Source organism: Eublepharis macularius, chromosome 5 (assembly GCF_028583425.1).
Source record: "Eublepharis macularius isolate TG4126 chromosome 5, MPM_Emac_v1.0, whole genome shotgun sequence".
NCBI classification, from domain to species: domain Eukaryota; kingdom Metazoa; phylum Chordata; class Lepidosauria; order Squamata; family Eublepharidae; genus Eublepharis; species Eublepharis macularius.
This window is the reverse complement of record NC_072794.1, coordinates 82532333-82550977: the sequence shown is the minus strand read 5'-3', so window position 1 is coordinate 82550977 and position 18645 is coordinate 82532333. Positions and strand designations below refer to the sequence as shown.

Sequence of the window (18645 nt, the reverse complement as noted above, 5' to 3'; positions counted from 1 at the left end):
CCTCAACCTCTTAGAAACAAGAGCAATCACATTCAGGGTAAGGGAATAAAATGTATCTAAAATTCAAATAGAGGTCTATAATTTGTTTTCCGCTGTTTACTGCCCATTTTATTGCATGTGAAGTCAAGGAAAATAAGTATGCAAGCAGGTAAAGATTGTAATATCCAAATAAGCAGGCATTTTGTGTTTCAGTTCAGCATGATCATAAAGGCACCAGGGAATTAGCAGAAGTGTATGAATGCTGGTATATCGTCTGCTTGATGATGCCAGAAACATAGATGACTGGGGTTTGGAAGACATTCCCAAGAACCTGTAGAGCCAAGTCTTTAGAAAGCTTCTTTGTAGCCTTAGACATGTGAGGATATTTCCCTCTCCCCTGAAATGGGTCCTCTCCAAAACTCTATTTGACTTTTCCATGGGTTTGTGTTTGTGAAAGATTCATGCCAAGTGAGTAACCCACCCACCCACTCCCAATAAAACAGACTGTCATGAAACTTCTCTTTTAAAGGAAAGGGGGGGGTGAGAGGAACCATTCTTTTTTAGATACTTGCTCACACACAAATTTAATTCTGAATGGCATTTTAACAATGGTTCAGAAATACATAGACTCCAACACTGCTTCATACAAGATATTTTTTTCCTAAACAGATACCAACTTAGGGGAAGAAAATTGTACAAATGATGCAAACAGCCATTCAGAAAAAAATGAACAAGATGGATACATGCAGGTGTGGGAAAACAGACCTGGCCCAGGTGCAGACTGAATGCTTTATTTTAAATGCCACAGTCAACTAGGAGAGATTAAAATAGACTAACAAATGAAATTAAATGTTGTGGCTCTTTGGTAATGTTTAAACAGATAAGATCCCTAAAAAGTAAGAAAAAGACCCCTACAGATACTTACTATGAAGTACTAATTGGACTTATAAATCCTCCACAGTTTTTTCACTTGTTCCCAGCAAAACCTGTTTCTGGACTAGCGCTGGCCAATGCATTACTGTGCATAGCAGCACGTGTTGCTCACCCTCCAAACCTTTCTTGGTTCAAAAATGCCCCACTCCCACCCCCATTTTAAATTAGCTGCAGACCTGCACCGTAAGGTAGAGCAAAGAATAAACAGACATGTTAAAATGAAACCATATTTTTACAAAGAAGCATACACAAAAATTATCTCCCCACACACAAGGGCCACGTACCAGTATGAACTTTACTTGGCAGTCATTTAGATTCTGAATGTTAAAATGCTATCTGTTGAGTTCCCCCCAGAGAAAATGCTCTCTTTTAAAAAAATAAAATGCAAACGCACCACATTCCGGATATCCCATTTTCAACAGTAGCGCGCAAAGATTAAAGATGCTACTGAAATTCCATATGAAATATAAACAGATGCAACAGACAAAATAAAAAACAATCTAATAAAAGATCTACTCATAAAAGAATAAGGAGGACTGTTACTAGTGCCAGCTCCAGGTCTGGGAGGCCCTATTATAAAACGTTCTTTTTGCTGCCCTCCGCAGAGTGAGCCCACTATCCTAATGTTGTCCACTCTTTTGTCTCTCCCTCTGATCCCAATCCTTGCTGCCACTCACAGGGAGGGGAAAAGGTGACATTCAGTAGCTTCCAAGGAAAGATGCTAGCATAGGGTTGCCAGGTCCAGGTTGAGAAATTCCTGGAGATTTTGGGGGTGGAGTCTAAAGAGGGTGGAGTTTGGGGAGGGAAGGGGCCTCAGTGGAGTATAATTCCATAGAGTTCACCATTCAAAGCAGCCATTTTCTCTAGGGGAACTAATCTCTGTTGCCTGGAGATCAGTTCTAATTCTGGGAGATCTCTAGCTATCATCTGGGAGCTGGCAACCCTATGCCAGCAGCACTTACCATCATTTAATTCAAGAAAGTCATCTAATCATATGAGTTTTAATCAGTTAGTGAGCTTGCAGAGCATTAGGTGATGCATGCATAGGCTTCAGCAGGCACTCTCCCAGAAGCAGCATTTCCTTCTGCGTGGGACAGAAAGAGGATTTTTCTCCTAAGACAAGGTCCCTATACACACGCATGCTTTATGAGAACTTTTATTAAAATGTGTACTTGTACATAAGTTAAACGCTCATATTTACTTTTATTTTATTTTTAAACTACTACACAATTAGTTGTGGGCAACTTTTTAAATCAAGCAAATGGTTTTTAAAAAATGGATCTAAATGACTAAACAACTACATGATGCAGTAAGGAATGAAATCAAGATTAAAACGCACACACTTTGAACGCTCTTAGGTTTAAATCTGGACAAATCATTGTTTCATTATATTACCCATTGTACTTTGTTACTTTTTAACCCCTGAATGCATGCCTTACACTGAATCAGAGCACTAGTCTACCAAGGTCAATATTGTCTACTTTAATTGTTAATGGCTGTCCAGAGTCCCAGGTAGAGATATTTTCCATCACCTACTACCTGGTCCTTTTCCCTAGAGATGCTATGGTTTGAACCTGGGACTTTCTGCATCCCTACTGAAAAGAAAAGTGCTTGGGGAGAGGACCTATGAGAAGGTGAGCCCTCAGGCAAAGGAAGAAGCCTCTACTCCTTGCTAGGACACCCTTTCTGATGTTAAAGATCAACCCCTGCACCCCTCTTTCTTCATGACAGAAGATATTCCATCTTTTCACACAGAACTTTCATATCTAGTTTGGCAGTCAATCTTTGATATTTGGCTTTCAATAAATAGTCATTAGTTTGACACTTTAAAGAAGCCTAAGCCTCACAATGATACAAATCAAAGTTGTTAAATTTCACAAGACCTGTTAATCAGACATTAGCTTTTCTGCATTTGAGAGCTGTGTTCTCTTTGACAGAAGTGCAAAATTCCCCAAAAAAGTCAAGTCCTGAATCTGATCAAGATGGATTCCATAAAGGACCTCAGTAAACCTTCCATCTGCATCACACTGGTTTGTACCACATTCCAACTATTAATAACATACTCATATACAACTCCTCTCACTGATAAAAATTGTCTGAAATACAAGTAATGCTTGTTGAACTACTGATATGATCAAACTGCAGAAGACTCACTGCAATTCTAAGCAGAGTTACATCCTTCTAAGTCCACTGACTTCAATGGATTTAGAAGGGTGTAACTGTACAGTAAGTGGCATAGGGACAGATGTGCCAATTAGTAGAATACAGCCCAATTTCTATTATTATTGCCAAAATGATAGGAAAATAAGGGAACCCAACGGGGTCTCAACCAACCCTACTTGGATGGCTTCTTCTGTGTTTATTGTGATAGTTATTAGTGAAATTCCATTAATATGTTTAGAATCCACCAGATCCTATCACAGACCTGCTCCATCGTATCCATTTTCTTCAGCTCATGGATCTATTATTTTCTTCAGTGAAAGATTACCAGATAACAAAGCTTACCCTGTAGAATTACAGGCACTACAGAGAACCAGATGCTTACCAAGAGTCCAGAGTTCTCTATGTTTAAGGTACCTCTTGACAATATAGAGATCTTTTGTTTGTTTACCATGTTGATTTAGTTGTCTACGCAGCACTGAAAGAATTGAGGAAGGGGCAGACTGCCTGGGCCCCCATCTCTTTCATTTTCCTTTTACCTTTCCTCTTTGAGAGCCAGTTGCAGAAGATGACTCATGCCTGTGTTGTCCCCTTGTTCAATGACAGAATGTGAAAAAAGTGATTGTTAGAACTCAAAGAGAAGAGAAAATTATATTACTTATCCCCCTCCCTTGGGATGGGAGTAGCATGACAGTCTTATTTCCTAAGTTTAACAAAGCATCAGCCTTGATGTCAGTTGATGCTTCTGTCATGCACAGAGTTTGGATATTAATTGTTTATTCCAGGTAACACCTTACTTGCCTAGTAGGGATCTGCTCCTACAAGCATAAATACCTACCCCTGTGGATGCTTCTCATGTTACCGTTTTATTTTTTATTTTGGTCTTTTTTCAACCCACTGAAAGTCTTCAAGATGAATAAGATCCTTTTAATGAACAAACAGAAAAATGGCTTGATACAACCTGTTGCAACCTTGGCATGGAGCCAACAGTTTAGTTCTAGAGGGTATTCCTTATATAAAGTACATCTGTTGAAGGAGAAGTATCTGATTGACAGGGTAAATGCAAATTCCTAACCAAAATTTCTGTCCCAGCTTTGCTGTATGGCTTGTTTGAACAAACAGGCAAAGTGTGGACCAGCTTTCTTTCAGTGGAACATCTATAGGATGTTTTTCTGTCCTCTCCCCCACTACCCCACTTTTTTAAAAAACTGTAATGACATTAACAATCCAACATGTGTTTCTTCAGAGGTAAATTTCACTGGGTTCAATTGGATGTTTTCCAAGAAGTGTAGGTATGCTTAGGATTATAACTAGAGATGGGCATGATCTGCATTACAATCGAAAAAAACCCACAATAATGGTGATCGCAACCCAGCGGATCGTGATCGTCCACGGCCAACGATCCAGCGATCGGGAGAGGCCTGGATCGTTGCGTTCGGGCTCAGATCGGAGATCCAGACACTCAGGCGCCAGCAATCTATTCCTCTGGCAATGGAGCCAGGGGAAAGCCTGAGCTCTGTTTGCCCTCCTTCTGTCGCCCTGGAAACCTGAATGGAAGCCCAGCTTTCCTTGATCAGCAGGGCTTCCTTCCAACCACAGAGCAGCAAAGCAGTCACAAGTTGGAAGAAGACACCCAGGGGAGGGAGGGGGGAGGGGGTGTTCTGTAGCCATGGGCACTCCAATCTCATCCCTGCAAACCCTGATAGGCAGCTCTGACAGCCAAACACAGACCTCCTTTGTTGCTGAATGGGACCTGAGGGGAGGCAGCTCATCGCCGCCTCCCGTGCCCGCCAGGCCCGGCGGCCACCGCCACCACCCACCTTCCCACATAGCTGGGAATAGCAGCGCGGCCCGCTTTGGCCTCCATGATCCACAGATCGGGAATGGGAGATGCTCGGTGTGTATCGTTAATTCGGGATCGTTGCCAGCGCAGATCTACGATCAGCTGGATCGTTAATTTCGTGCCCATCTCTAATTATAACCTAATTGCAGCAGTGACTTAAAAGAAGCATGGCCTCAACTGTCCACTGGAGTTCAGCAAATATGATCTATTCACAGCCCCATCCTCTTTAACATCCTTGTCCACAACTGGCTGGCTTCCTTCTAGGCCGTCGTCACACGGGCTTTTATTTAGCGCTAAAATGGCGCTATTTCCCGGCAAACACCCACCTTATTCCAACACTGTGGCGATTTTCTCTCTTCTGCTTTGTGCTGGATAGTTGCGCTATTTTGTGCCTCAGTGTGAATGCCTCACATCGATGTATTTTGCCTCGCAACGCCCTATGCCCTCCCTTCAATCCCAGAATCCATTTCTTCCTGCGACTCCCCTTTTTTATTTTATTATGTCCTTATAACGCCATAACGACATAACACAATGCAAACTTTCTGCTGAAGTAAAAATGACTCAATCGCCATGGCAGAGTCTTCAGCGATGGGGATAACGTCAGACAGGGAGTTTTCTGCGGGCAAAGGGCTATTTATATAATTTCAAAGTTGGAAAAACAAAAGGGTCGTAATGTTTTGCTCTAACGGAATGTTTATATGCTGTTATTCCGTTATAGTGGAATTAAACGGCAGAATAATTTTTAAAAAGGGGGGGAGGAGCTGCTTCTGCGCGGTTAGAGAGAACAGAACAGAGTGCTTCGGTGTGGACAGCTGGTGGCGCGAAGAGTCGTTAGGTGACCCAAAGAAACGTCACTGTGCCGGTAACAGGTAGGACGCTATATGCTGTAAATTTAACGGAAGAGATGCCCGTGTGACGACGGCCCTAGTGTGCCCCCATACTACTCTAAGGGTCTGTGTTCTGCCAAACCGTTTTGACCCTGTTAACTTCTTGAGGGCTACATCATGGAGCTTGGTTTAATGAGTGGTTTTACATTTTTTTCCTCACACAAACTTCTATGTTCATGCAACCTACATGCTCCAGACCTTCATGGAGTCCTCATGTACCTTCCTATTTCCCTACTGAGTAATCCAATGTGGTACCAGCATATGAACCCTGGATTCCTTATTGTATGCATGACAAGTTGAAGCTCAAACACACACACACATTAAAACTGAGGGATAGAAGGAGAGGCCCCTTTGATCAGCAGTCAAGTTTGATCCCTGCTGATGTTCCCAGAATCTGCCTATACCCTTACACTAACTTGTGCGGATGCATACTATCTGCACATAGAGCAAATATTTGATTAAGATCCACTAATGTCAGTGAGACAAATAATGCCATTTTATGCTGCCAGATAATCTGCTCCCAAACAGTCTGATAAGCATCATCAATGAAATAAATAAATTTTTATACCAAGAAAAAAATGCTTCCAAAGAACTTATTATTGTGAGTCTACTGGGCTTGTTCCATCAAGAAATATAATTAACTGTATTAAACTTACCAATTAACAACAAACTTGGGGGATTATGTTATTCTTTCCTTGGTGGTTACTCAAAAACCATGGAGACAGAATCTTTTTTTGCTTAGAAGATCTTAGCTTGGAGTACTTGGCTGGTTGCCATGGATACCAAGCTTTTACAATGCCTACACTGAAAGCAACAGTGGGAAATACTGCTAGCTCTGGCTTCTGTGCAAATTATGTACAGCAGGAACTGACCTCTACTAACATCTCTGGGCGGGGGGGGGGGGGATGGTGGGGGAAAATGCCACCTTCCCCCAAGAAGGGCTGGAATGGCTTTCAAAGATAAAAAAGAGCTGGGGCACACACATGCTTCACGTTCTCTGCATTTTCTGCTCTTCTGAATTAAAGTTTAAGCAAATTCACTAAAGGAGGGTGAACCCACTCTGATTATGTCTGAATAAGTCTATTATGAAAAGACTGGAATGGAATTAATATGCACTCTGTGAACCTTATTCTGGCACAGCCACAGTCAGATCCCTTGGGCAATTCAGTAATATTTTTTTCCTTAAAAAAAGCCTTTTCAAAACAACTGCAATCCAGACCAGTTTACAATAAAAGCATTTTGAGATTTGTTTCATATAGGTGTGATGCATTTTTGCCACTTCCTTTGCCACAAACTTCAATGGCTACCCCAGCAATCTGTCAGAAGAGTAGCACATTACAAAGGAAAAAGTTACACTTAAAAATACTACCTTTCGTAATCTCAGATGTTTGGTTTCATAGAACAACTTTGGCAGCTGGTGTCACTGACAACTGTAAAATTAGCTCTATCCTGAAATGAATGTTTTTATTTACCCAAAGCTCCATCTGGCCAGTGTAGGTAGAAGTAGAAACACCAAAATCACAGAATTGTAAGACCAAAAGGAAACTAAGGTTGTTTAACTAAGCATTCATGAATACAGGGCTTTTTTTCAGGGGGAACGCGGGGGAATGGAGTTCCAGAACCTCTTGAAAATGGCCACATGGCTGGTGGCCCCGCCCCCCTGATCTCCAGACAGAGGGGAGTTTAGATTGCCCTCCGCACCGCTGAGTGGCGCGGAGGGCAATCTCAACTCCCCTCTGTCTGGAGATCAGGGGGCGGGGCCACCAGCCATGTGACCATTTTCTCTGAGGGCAACCCACTGAGTTCCACCACCTCTTTTCCCAGAAAAAAAGCCCTGCATGAATACATCTACACCATAACTTCATGAGTTCCCCTAAACATTCTGTGCTGTAGCACAGTGGTGTAGCAGTGGTTAAGTGGTTCGGCTGCAAATCAGCACTCTACTGGTTTGAATCCCACTACTGCCATGAGCTCAGCAGGTGGCCTTGGGTAAGCCACTCCTCTCAGCCCCAGCTCTCCAGCTGTATTGTGGGGATAATAATAACATTAACATGTTTACCGCTCTGGGTGAGGCACTAATCTGTCTATAAAAGTGGCATATAAGTACAGTTACTACTACTACTACTACTACTACTACTTTCTGAGATGGTCACCTAGAAGGGCAACTCAGCACCAATCATCTGTTTTGCAGCAGAGATGCGCATGTGCACATGTACATGCTGCTGTGTGTAGAGATCTCTGGACTGATGCATTAAACCAACACTGGCATCAAACAAACATCTGTGACCTTCTCTTCAGATTACGTACAAATAAACAGTAATAGAACAGAGCAACAACTCTTTCCAAATCAGATTGGGAATTGGAAGTAGTCACCCTCATTAAACCAGCATGAAGCTAATGAAGAGCTTCTGCTAGGCATTCAGCCCACTCATAGTCTTGGCTTGTGAGGGGTGGAATTTCGCACACACCCTTCCAGATCTTCCATGCCCCACCAAGAAGAGCCCACCCCAATCTGAGAACCTCTAATCTATTTTCACAACTTGCATGTGCATAGCAAACCAAATATTCCCTTCTTATGACCTGACACTAGTAGAAAGATATTATGTATCTTAATTGCTTAAAATAAAAAGTACTAGTAAAAAGCAAACCCAGATCACCCAAAGAGTGTGGAGAAATTAAAGAGTACCAACATGTTACTTGACAAAACATCATCAAATACTGAAACCTCATTCTCCTGTGTTGTAGTTTAAGGAGGAAAGGATGCTAGAAGAAGTAGGTAGGAGTTTCCCTACCATGGGGGAAATTCCTGAGCTTTCCAATCAAGCCATCTCTTTCCTGTACAATTTTCTTGTACAGGAATTGTACAAGAAATTTTCTTGCTTGACATGACACACCCAAGAAAACATAGTCCCATGTGTCAGGTGAAACAGCCTAGGGTAAGAACAGATCTGTACATGTATGGCTGCAATAATTTCAGAAACCTGACATGCAACCATGACCTTATGCTTTGGCAGGAAAAGACTACCAGAGAATGCTGGGAGATCTGTCCAGAGTCCCTGACATCTCTTTCACTTTTTAAGGAATCTCTCAAGCTTATGGACTGTAATTGAGAAAAAGCTCCAAAATGAAGTGGCTTGCAGCAGTCCATGAGTGATTCTACACACGTTGGATAATGTACTTCCAATCCTCTTTATAGATCATTTGGAACAGATTTTGTTGTGTGCGGAATAAAAAATCCACCTCAAACGACTGATAAAGTGCATTGAAAGTGCATTATCCAACGTATGCGGAATCAGCCCATGCCTTAAACAGATCTTACCCCTTTCCTGTGGCTACCATCTCCTAGTCTCCTGATTCAACTGCCCATCTTTTCCTACACATACAGTTGCCAGCCTCCAGGTGGGGCCTGGTGTTCTCCAAGAATTACAACTGATCTCCTGACTGGAGAAAATGGCAGCTCTGGAGACCTGCATCACATCTCTATGGCATCACACCTCTATGTGATGAGGCTCTATGACAAGTAGAATTACTAGTCAAATTAATCAGCTTCCCCAAGGATTTCCATGCAAGGTCAGATGAAGGGGTTTGTGTAGCTGTTCATTTTTTGACTGACAAAGACCAAATAGATGCTTAGTGAAGCTTTACAAGAAGGCCATGATGGTGATACCATCCCCAGCACTGGGTAATGGGAGTTCTTGAAATCAGAGTTCCTGAAAAAATGTAGAGTTTACTTTTGGCTACCATGGCTAGTTGACAGATCTAATACCCAATCAACCACATTTCTCAAAAGCAATTTGGTTCAGTTAAGCAAGAAATAAAGCTTTATGAAGCTAAGGCCTAAGTACACAATTCATGAATCTGATCTCTTCCGGTTTGTTTTCTTTTTAATTGGAAGTTGTCATTAACAATTCTGTTCTCTCTGGAGATGCAAACCACCAACCGGATCCATGCAAAGGTGACTGAACCCTCAGTTTTCACACCTGTCTGCTTTTTTAAAGTGATGACAACTTTACATGATTTCACAAGTCGCCTCTACCAATTAGAGACCTTACATTTGTAACTAATGGGATCACCTACTAATCAAGGGAAAGGTATACCTTTCCAATATCTTTTGACAGCTGTCAAAACAAAACCTTCATACACAGAAGCCTGATTTAGAGAGTTAAGTTTCCCACCAGCAAAAGAATCTACACATAGCGAGAACATATAAACTCTGGTATGCTGAAAGCTGCAAAATAGGCAGGGTATTAAGAAAAACAGAAGGAAATCAAAGCATATCTGTAGCACAGTGTAGTAGGGGCTCTGCAGTTCAGGCCCTCAAGTGCTGCACAGAAATCACAGGATCCACCTGGAAAAGTTCATAAGGCAGATAAATATTAGAACTCAAGGGCACCCAATGAAGTTGATGGGCAATAGATTCGGGACAGACTGTACTTCTTTACTCGATAAGAGATTCAAATTTAATTTTAGAATTTAATGCCAAAAGATGTAATGATGGCTACAAGCTCAGATGGCTATAGAAGAGGATTAGATTAATTCATGGAAGATAGGTCCATCAGCTACTAGCCATGGGGACTGCAAGGAAAATACACTTTCCGAGGTAGTAAACCTCTGAAAATGAGTGCAATGGGGCAACATCAGGGAAACTCATTGGCCTCTTTGTTGGCCCTCCAGAATAACTGGTTGGCCACTGTGTTAGACCTGACAAGGCTCTTCTTAATGTTACAAATATAACATTTAATATCCAAATGGGTGAAGAGGTCTGCAGAACCTGAGAATTTGCACACTGGTTTTTGTTATTTTGGTTGGTATTAATAAATGGTATTACATGCTTTGGACTACTGTGCCTATCTACGTTGCTTATAGAAGTTCTCATATTCAGCGCTTGGCATGTCTAGTGAAAGCAGCAGATCTAGGCAAGGGGTTCTTCACCCCCAACTTCTCCCCCCCCCACTGCCATTCATCTGGCCAGTTGGGGGGAAAGGCCCCAGGGAACAGGCCTGGGAGGCAAGAAACCTCCCAGGCCAGAATGTAGTGGGTATACTTCAGGAAGTGACATCATCACATCTGCCAGGAACGTGCACACTTTGCGTGTGCACAAGAAGAACAGAAAGGTAAGTGGCAGGTGCCCCCCTCCTGCTGGGAGGTCAAGGGGACCTGGCAATAGGGTTGCCAGCTCAAAGTTGGGAACTTCCTGGAGATTTTAGGAGTGGAGGGCAGGATTTGGGAAGGAGAGGGACCTCAGCAGGGTATAATGTCATAGAGTCCACCCTCCAAAGCAGCCATTTTCTCCAGGGGAACAGATCTCTATGGCCTGGAGGTCAGTTTTAATTCCGGGAGATCTTCAGCCACCACCTGGAGCCTGAGAATCCTACCTGGCAACCCTAGTTGAATGTCCTCCTACTCCTGACAATAGAATTTAGGCATACCTATTATACATCAAAAAGCAGGCTAACTGAGGGGGCTGTTGATTGAATGAGACTTGCTGCCTATTAAGCATACACAGGATTGCATCCTTTTCAGCATATGACTGAGGCCAAGGTGCAGGTGGGCTTCCATGCTGGTCTCCGGTTGTGGGGAGGCGGTTTAAAAAAACCTCAGCCCGGTTTCCACTAAAATATTAATATATTTTTGGTTGGGGGTTGAGCAACTTGGGGTGCCACCCAAATGTATTGTTACTGTATTTTATTATTTTAATGCTGTTTTAATTGTAATTTATTTATGTTGTAATCCACTCTGAGCCCATTTACATGGAGAGTAAATAATCAATCCAATAAATAATAAAATAATTACTACTAATAATAATTCATTACCAGAAATGATTAGTTGTTCAATGTCTCTTATTTTAGCAATTGACCTTTATTTCAGGGATCTCCCAAGGGACATTGTAGGTGTCCACTAATTCAGGCATTTCCACACTCAGATGTACCCTATTTTGGAAACCTCTCACTTTCACAGAGATCATGCACATGATCAGTTCCGAGTCTCTTGCTTGCTACTGTTAACTATCTGGCTGGTGCAATCAGTGCAAAAGAGCCTTGTGTGCTGACCTTGGATAGCAACTGTGACATGTGCCTGCTCCTACTTTTCAATCTGAATACAATCTTCCAAACATGCACTAACATTGAAAGTAGGCTTGCCAGCCTCCAGGTGATAGCTGGAGATCTCCTAGAATTACAATTGATCTCCAGGCAACAGAGATCAGTTTCCCTGAAGAAAATGGCTGCTTTGAAGGGTGAACGCTACGGAATTATATTCCACTGAGGCCCCTTTACTCCCCAAACCCCACCATCTTCAGGCTCCACCTCCAAAATCTCCAGGAATTTCCCAACCTGGACCTGGCAACCCTAACTGAAAGTGCTTCATCAGTCCTTAAGCACATGCTCGATTCCCTTTAGGAATAAGAGGTGTAAAAAGGATAGAGGCTGTTAAGTGTCATCACTAATCCCTACAGTCACTCCAGATGTAAATAAAAACAAACCTTTTGAAAGAATAAAGTTTATCTTAGTCAGTTGTTAGGTGGGCCTCACCTCTATCATAACTTCTTTACGACTGAAGTCTTACTATTCTCACAAGGATGTAAACAAATCTAATCTAAATGGGTAAACAAGATCACATTACAAAGGTTGTTTCTGCTAGGAAACAAAAGGTTTAAAAATGAAGCCCACTGAACCTTTAAGCAACAGAAAGCCTCAAAATTCCTTGCCTGGTAGTTTAACAATGACTTTATTCCCACTCAACCTTAACTAAAAGCTTGAATCCCATCTTCATTGCTTAAAAGAACCCATCATTCTTTCATCACTAGAATAAATAGGTTTCTTAATGATTGGAGAAAATGTTATAAAATAAAATTATTCACCTCATTTTTAAGATAAAAGAGGGGGAAGGGTGGAGTTTCAAAGTACTAATTGTACATAATTCTTTCTGACATAAGAAATTGCAGGGATCATTTTCCTGCTGTTAACTGGCTCCAGGTAGTCTATACTGAACAATAGTAATAACATAGGTTGTTGTTTTTATAAGCATTCTTTTTTATGTATGTCAAAATAAAGTGGCGCTTTCAGATAATTTCTTAACATAATCTAGATGTGATAAAGAAGAACAGATTTACTATTCAAAATATTTTACCAGCCTTACCTCATATGCCCTCATAATATTATTATTCCTTGTTTGAAAACAGGAGGAAAGAAATTGGCACTCAGGCTCAACAGGAATTTTAATCACCTTTACTCACTAGCCATCGAATTACTGGCTGTAAACAAAATTCCTTTTATGTGAAGTTTCATCTTCTCCAACAGGCTCACATGTTCCTTCTCTGAAAAGCGCTTGTGGCTTCAAAAGTCACCCCTCATTTTAATTACACTTTTTAATGTGCAATGCATCAAGATCTAGAATAAACAGACTTGCACAAGACAGTCGTTTCCAGAGAAATCATCACTCTCACTGATTTCAGTTTCCAAGTAAATATACACAGGACTTCAATCTGACAGCTAAATCCTACTCACATTTACTCAAAAGCATGTCCCAGTGAGTTCCATAGGACTGACTTCCAGGTGAATGTTCACAGGATTTCAGTCTTACCTTCCCCCTAATATCTCTGGCTGGAATGTCCTCAGCTGGCAAGTGAACATGAAAGAATTCTCAAGACCTAATTCTTTGGAATTAAGATGGAACACTATCATGAGAGAGGGGCCATTGTTCCAAATACTGATATGGTAGATATCAACAGAGGAATTTAATCTCCTAGTTAGACCCAAAAGGTAAGCTAAATTTATATAGCGCCTTTCAAGTATTTCATCTTTTCCATGCAACCAAGACTAAAGTTTTGCCTACACAAGCCCAGAGGCATGAGGGAATAGGAAACAACAATGATAATCTCTCTTTGCTTCATTCATGATGACTAGTAATAGATGAACACCCTCCCCAATTAAACCAAACTGACAGTAGGAAGAAAAATGTGCTCTAAGCAGGAACAATAGGTTTATAGATGGCAATGTCTGTTTATTAAAATCAGATGCTGTTGAGTTATTCAGTGCTTTTTTTAAAGCCAGTGGATTGTTCCTGCTTGTCTATAGCAACTGACTGTTGAACTTTTTTTTTTTTTAACTGCTGGATTCTTCCGCCTGTAAGCAATTCTCAGAAGACTGTTTCTGATTCTGTTTCTTTATTAAATACTGGGCTGCACTAGACGTGCATGTGAGACATTATATTCCAGATGGGCAGCTGCATTAGAATGCAAGAGAGCAAAACAAAATGTGCTATAGTGCTTTCGAGGCCAACAGTGCAATGTTATGCATGAAGCCAATAAGCTTATAGTCCAATCCTAAGCAGTTACTCCAGTTTTAGACTTGCACTGTTAGACTGCAGTGCCACACAGGGTTGCACTGTAGCTGATTTATAGTAACTTGAGCTTTCATTTACTTTAAATTAAAGGAGAAACTGACAGGTCTATTTATTTGACATTATTTCACAGCCCACTCCTGTGCATATTAACCATTATTTCAATCTCAAAAGAATGAGCTTTGCGTATAAAAGCTCATGTGTTAGCTTAAAGGTGCTACAGCATTCTGCATCTCACCATAGTTTTACTTACATGACCTATATTCATATTCATATGAACTATATTCATATGAACTATATTCATATTTCTTAGAATACTGTAATTAAGTTATGTGACCCCATATTGCTATATTTTTTAAAGCTGTCCATAGACTAGAGCAAATGACGCCTCTCAGCTGCAGTTGGCTGCAGTTCCATGGCTTACTATTTCCTGGCCATACATTTCTGATTGTCAGTCTACTTTCCTTTTGTAATGCTGCTACTGCACTGTAAGTCCCAGGCAAGCCTTATTTACAGTATACAGATGGATAGCCCAAGTATACTGATATTAGGTTACCACCACCATCCAATAACCAGTAGTTAACAGAACTGGAATCCAAGCTCTTTTGAAGGTATGGTTAATTACACATTCACTAGACCACAGTGCCCCCTAGTCTCAGTTTTCCATCATATCTTTTACTTTTTAAAAAACTGAGCCAGCACTTTGCACTAAAATAGGTCATCTTGATTAAAGTGGAGCAAAAAAATTCCAGACACTGAATTCAATTGTCTTCTTTTTAAACCCTTCTTGGAACACTGTTTTAATTCCCCTTTGTTTATCTTTCTAAGAAGACCACACAATCTATCTGTGCTGGATCAGCTTACCTCTATTATTCCACTTAGAGAAAATCAAAGGAAAGCACTTCAGAATTTTTATTTGCTCTGCTATTCAGCTGAGCACAAACTCCTCCCCCTTTCACACCCGCTCTACTCCCCACCTTGTATATTGCAGATTCTGAAGCTTCTGGCAAAATTCCACCAACTGTGAACCCCTTAAAAAGATACACATTCAACCACTCTTGTATTGACGTAATGACCAGTAGGGGCTGGTTGATAGAGATTTGCTTAGCAAACACATTGGATTTCTACCCACTTCTTACGATAAATTAGTATCAGACAGAGATATTTTGGAGATTACAGTTCTAGGATACAAGTACTGCTCATCATATGATACATAATATAGCGACAAGAGAAGATGTCCAAATCAAACAATAAAATGCAGCATCTACTGCAGTAGGGAACAGGCCTTCATTCTACATGTACCAGAGTTTGCTCAGATATTGACATATGACAGAGCTGTTTTACTTTTACAGTTTAATTGTTCTATGTACACACTGTTATCATATACATCAATATGTGCAGTCGGACAGCAGCAAGCAAATTAGTGATCTTGACAAAGCTAGATTCTCAAACAGCACAAGCAAGATACGCACATGCTGGTTAAACAGTTTCACACTTGGGCTTTTTAAGTGCATACCAGGAAACATGATGCCTGAATGTGACAGGGAGCTTGAAAACATCAGTGCCATGCAGACTCACTTGTTGGCTGCAGCTCCATGTTGTTTGTACAGTTGGTGGCAAACTTGAGATTCTTACTATGTATGAAATTGGACTTATCCTGCTTGGGTAATGCACACTAGGCCTGCTTATTTCATCATATGTATAGTTTTCCTGAAAGACACAATCCTTCAAGAAAAGAAAATATTTTTAAGAGTAAGCCCATTAGTATCCACAGCACTACTTCAGTGTAGGTGGATTAATGTGCTATCTCACAGGCATCTCTTGATCCTTCTTCCTCCCTAGAGTGGACTATAACGATTTAGTGTCATCTCTATTAAGAGGATCTGAAGAATACCCCACAGCAGTCATATGTCTTGTAAAGTTCTTTGGAATACATGGTCTGAAATAAGAAACAGACCTTTCAAACAGACTGCACCTTGCTATCTGCTACAGTGCTCCTGAAGCAGGCAAATGTCTGCCAGTAGCAGATAGTATTTTGTGATCACTTAATGTTCAATCTACTTTGCAACTCAATCCACCCTTGCACACGCCCACCATGTTTTCAGGTCACTCCATGTAGTCTGCTGCCCACAAAAGCCCATAACCTCAATAAGCCAGTGAGAGCACTACAGTACAGTTGCCACCTGTATTTCCCTGCCAAGGCTCCTGTGCGAAAGAGGACAGGTAGGTAGAAATGCTGAAGGTGAAACTTTTTCAGGTATGGGAGTACAATGCTGGGAAAAGATTCCTTTGTTGAGCTCCCAGCTGCTGCACAGCTGATTCTGACAAGGCACAGGAGCCTTGTTGGGAAACAGGTGACAACCCTACACCCTAAAGAACTCCCCCCCCCCTTTTGATATTGTAGACTGAGCTGCCAGTTTGGATTTAATGGGATTTTAAAGTGCCTTTTTCCAAAGCACAATTCCAAGGAACACCCTATGGCAGCCACACGAGCCAATGTGCTCTAAGCTAGTGGGTGGAAATTCCAAGCCTATCCACCATCTACCACAGCCACTCCTTCCCCCTTAAGATGGGAGAATCTAGGGACAAACATTTCACTGGGGGGTGGGTGGGTAGAGTTAATCCTCCCTTTTAAAAGGAGGTGGTTTTTTTCCATCCCGAATCAGTTTGCACAAACCATACAGCTTCAGTACAACTGCAGCAAGAGCATTTTGTCTGGGGATTATTTTTCAACTCTAAAGTTTTAAAAATCCACACTAACCCATCTTCTCTGCCCTGCTTTCCTGGGCGCAGGCACACAAGCCATCGGAGGCCACCTTTTGCAACTTATTCTTCAGCCAGGCGCAGCCAGATGAAAAGTATGCCTGTTTCCCGGCTGTTCCTAAAGAGCTAGCCGGGACGGGAGATGCTGTGTTTACAGTCGAGACTCCGCTCTCTGCTGGGACTTCCATTTTATTTGGACTGACCACAGGACGCTTAGGGGTTTCCATACATTTCTGCGGTTTCGCCGGGTGCTTTCCGAGAGTCAAAGAAAGCCTCCTTTTAATTACTCCTTGGCACTCCCCGCGCCTGGCTGCCGCGTCCCGCGTCCAGCAGGCTCGGGCATTCTCTACACGTACTGCAGGCATTGTGATTTGAGCACCGCAGCCTGGCAGCGGAAGGTTCTTGACCCCCCCCCCCTTGGCGTAGCCCACGAAAAAAGAGAAAACTGGAGCCTGCCCGACAAAGACACGTTCAGAGGAGTCCTTGGGAAACAGACGGGCTCGAGAAGGGCGATTCTCCGTCGCGAAGTTCAGAAAAAAGCAGGAAAGGAGAGAGGGAGAGCGACCGACCCAAGTTTTAAGGCGGAGGGAGCGAGGAGGAGGAGAAGGCTGGTTAGTTTTGGCAGACGGAGACTGCGGAGAGAGGGAAAGTTTGTGCAACGCCAAAGCTTGCATTAAAAAAACACAAACACGATATCCGAGGAAAGTGGATTAAAATGTGGGGGAGGGAGTCGGTCGATTTCAAATCTCACCCATGAAGAGGCAGAAGAGATCGAGGCAAATAAGCAAAACTTTCTTGCTGTTGCTTTTGGTGGGGTTGTTGTTCAAGGCAGGGCTGCCCCCATTCTTGCTCTCTGGAGCAATCGCTTTGTCGTATTTGTAATTCTGCATTGTTGGGGGAAATCGTCCTTCCGAAGAGCGTCGCGGAGCGGAGCGGGATGGGGGACGGAGAGAAGGAAACTCCAGGCGACGGAGCGCTGCTGCCCGCAGAGGATCTTCCCTCGCTGAGAAGGAGGAAGGGGGCGGCTGTTCCGTGGACGTTTGTTGTTGTAGCTCACTTGCAGCGGGCCCTTTAAATATGGGAGCAACTCCCCCCTCCCTCGAACAGGAAAAGGGAGAAAGTGTGGGATCCCCCCTAGATCGTTAATGAGTCCTGGAGAACGAGGGTTAGTTTAATCAAAGGCGGAAAGCAAGCCTTGTGCCCAGCGTGGTCTGGAAGTCAACCAATCCCGGCCGGGCGCTCTGGCCATATGAGTTGAGCCTCGCAGCTAGTGGAGCCAGCGAGCGCTGGAATTCCCTCGCGCAATGAATGGGAGCCGCGGCAAACCAGGCAGCGCTGCTCTCCGGGGCAAGTGGCCGCTCTGGCTGCTGCCGCTGCCGCCGCCGCCGCTGTGCGATCCGGCTGGCTGGTTCTGCACTTTTATTTCCTCCGATCCTTTCCTCCACCACCACCCCCTTTCTTTTAAAGGCTCTTATGGGCTATCCAAGTACAGTCCCCTTCCTGAAGCTGACATATACATATGATAATTAACTCCATATTTTTTTCCCAGCGAGAAGAAAGACACGCACAGAGAGAGAGGGTGGGGGGAGAGAGAGAGATACTTTGTCAAAAGCAGGCAAGAGAGCCCCCAGCGTTCGACCCGTCTCCCAGAGGCCACAGGCGGGTCCAAGCTTTTTACCTTTCGCTATAAGCCCCCTCCTCTTTCCCCATATTTATTGGTGGCTTAACTTTTGCGTTATT

General features: G+C 42.6%; 1 protein-coding gene across 1 annotated transcript in view; it reads right to left on the bottom strand.

Moving 5' to 3' along the window:
• PLPP3 (phospholipid phosphatase 3) overlaps positions 1–18308 on the bottom strand; it is a 110324-nt gene extending 92016 nt beyond the window's left edge. Inside the window, exon 1 of the mRNA XM_054979744.1 lies at positions 17657–18308. Coding sequence (XP_054835719.1) covers positions 17657–17795 — 139 coding nt within the window. The 5' untranslated portion in view covers positions 17796–18308. The remainder of the gene's footprint in view (positions 1–17656) is intronic.
• Between the last annotated feature and the right edge of the window lie 337 nt (positions 18309–18645).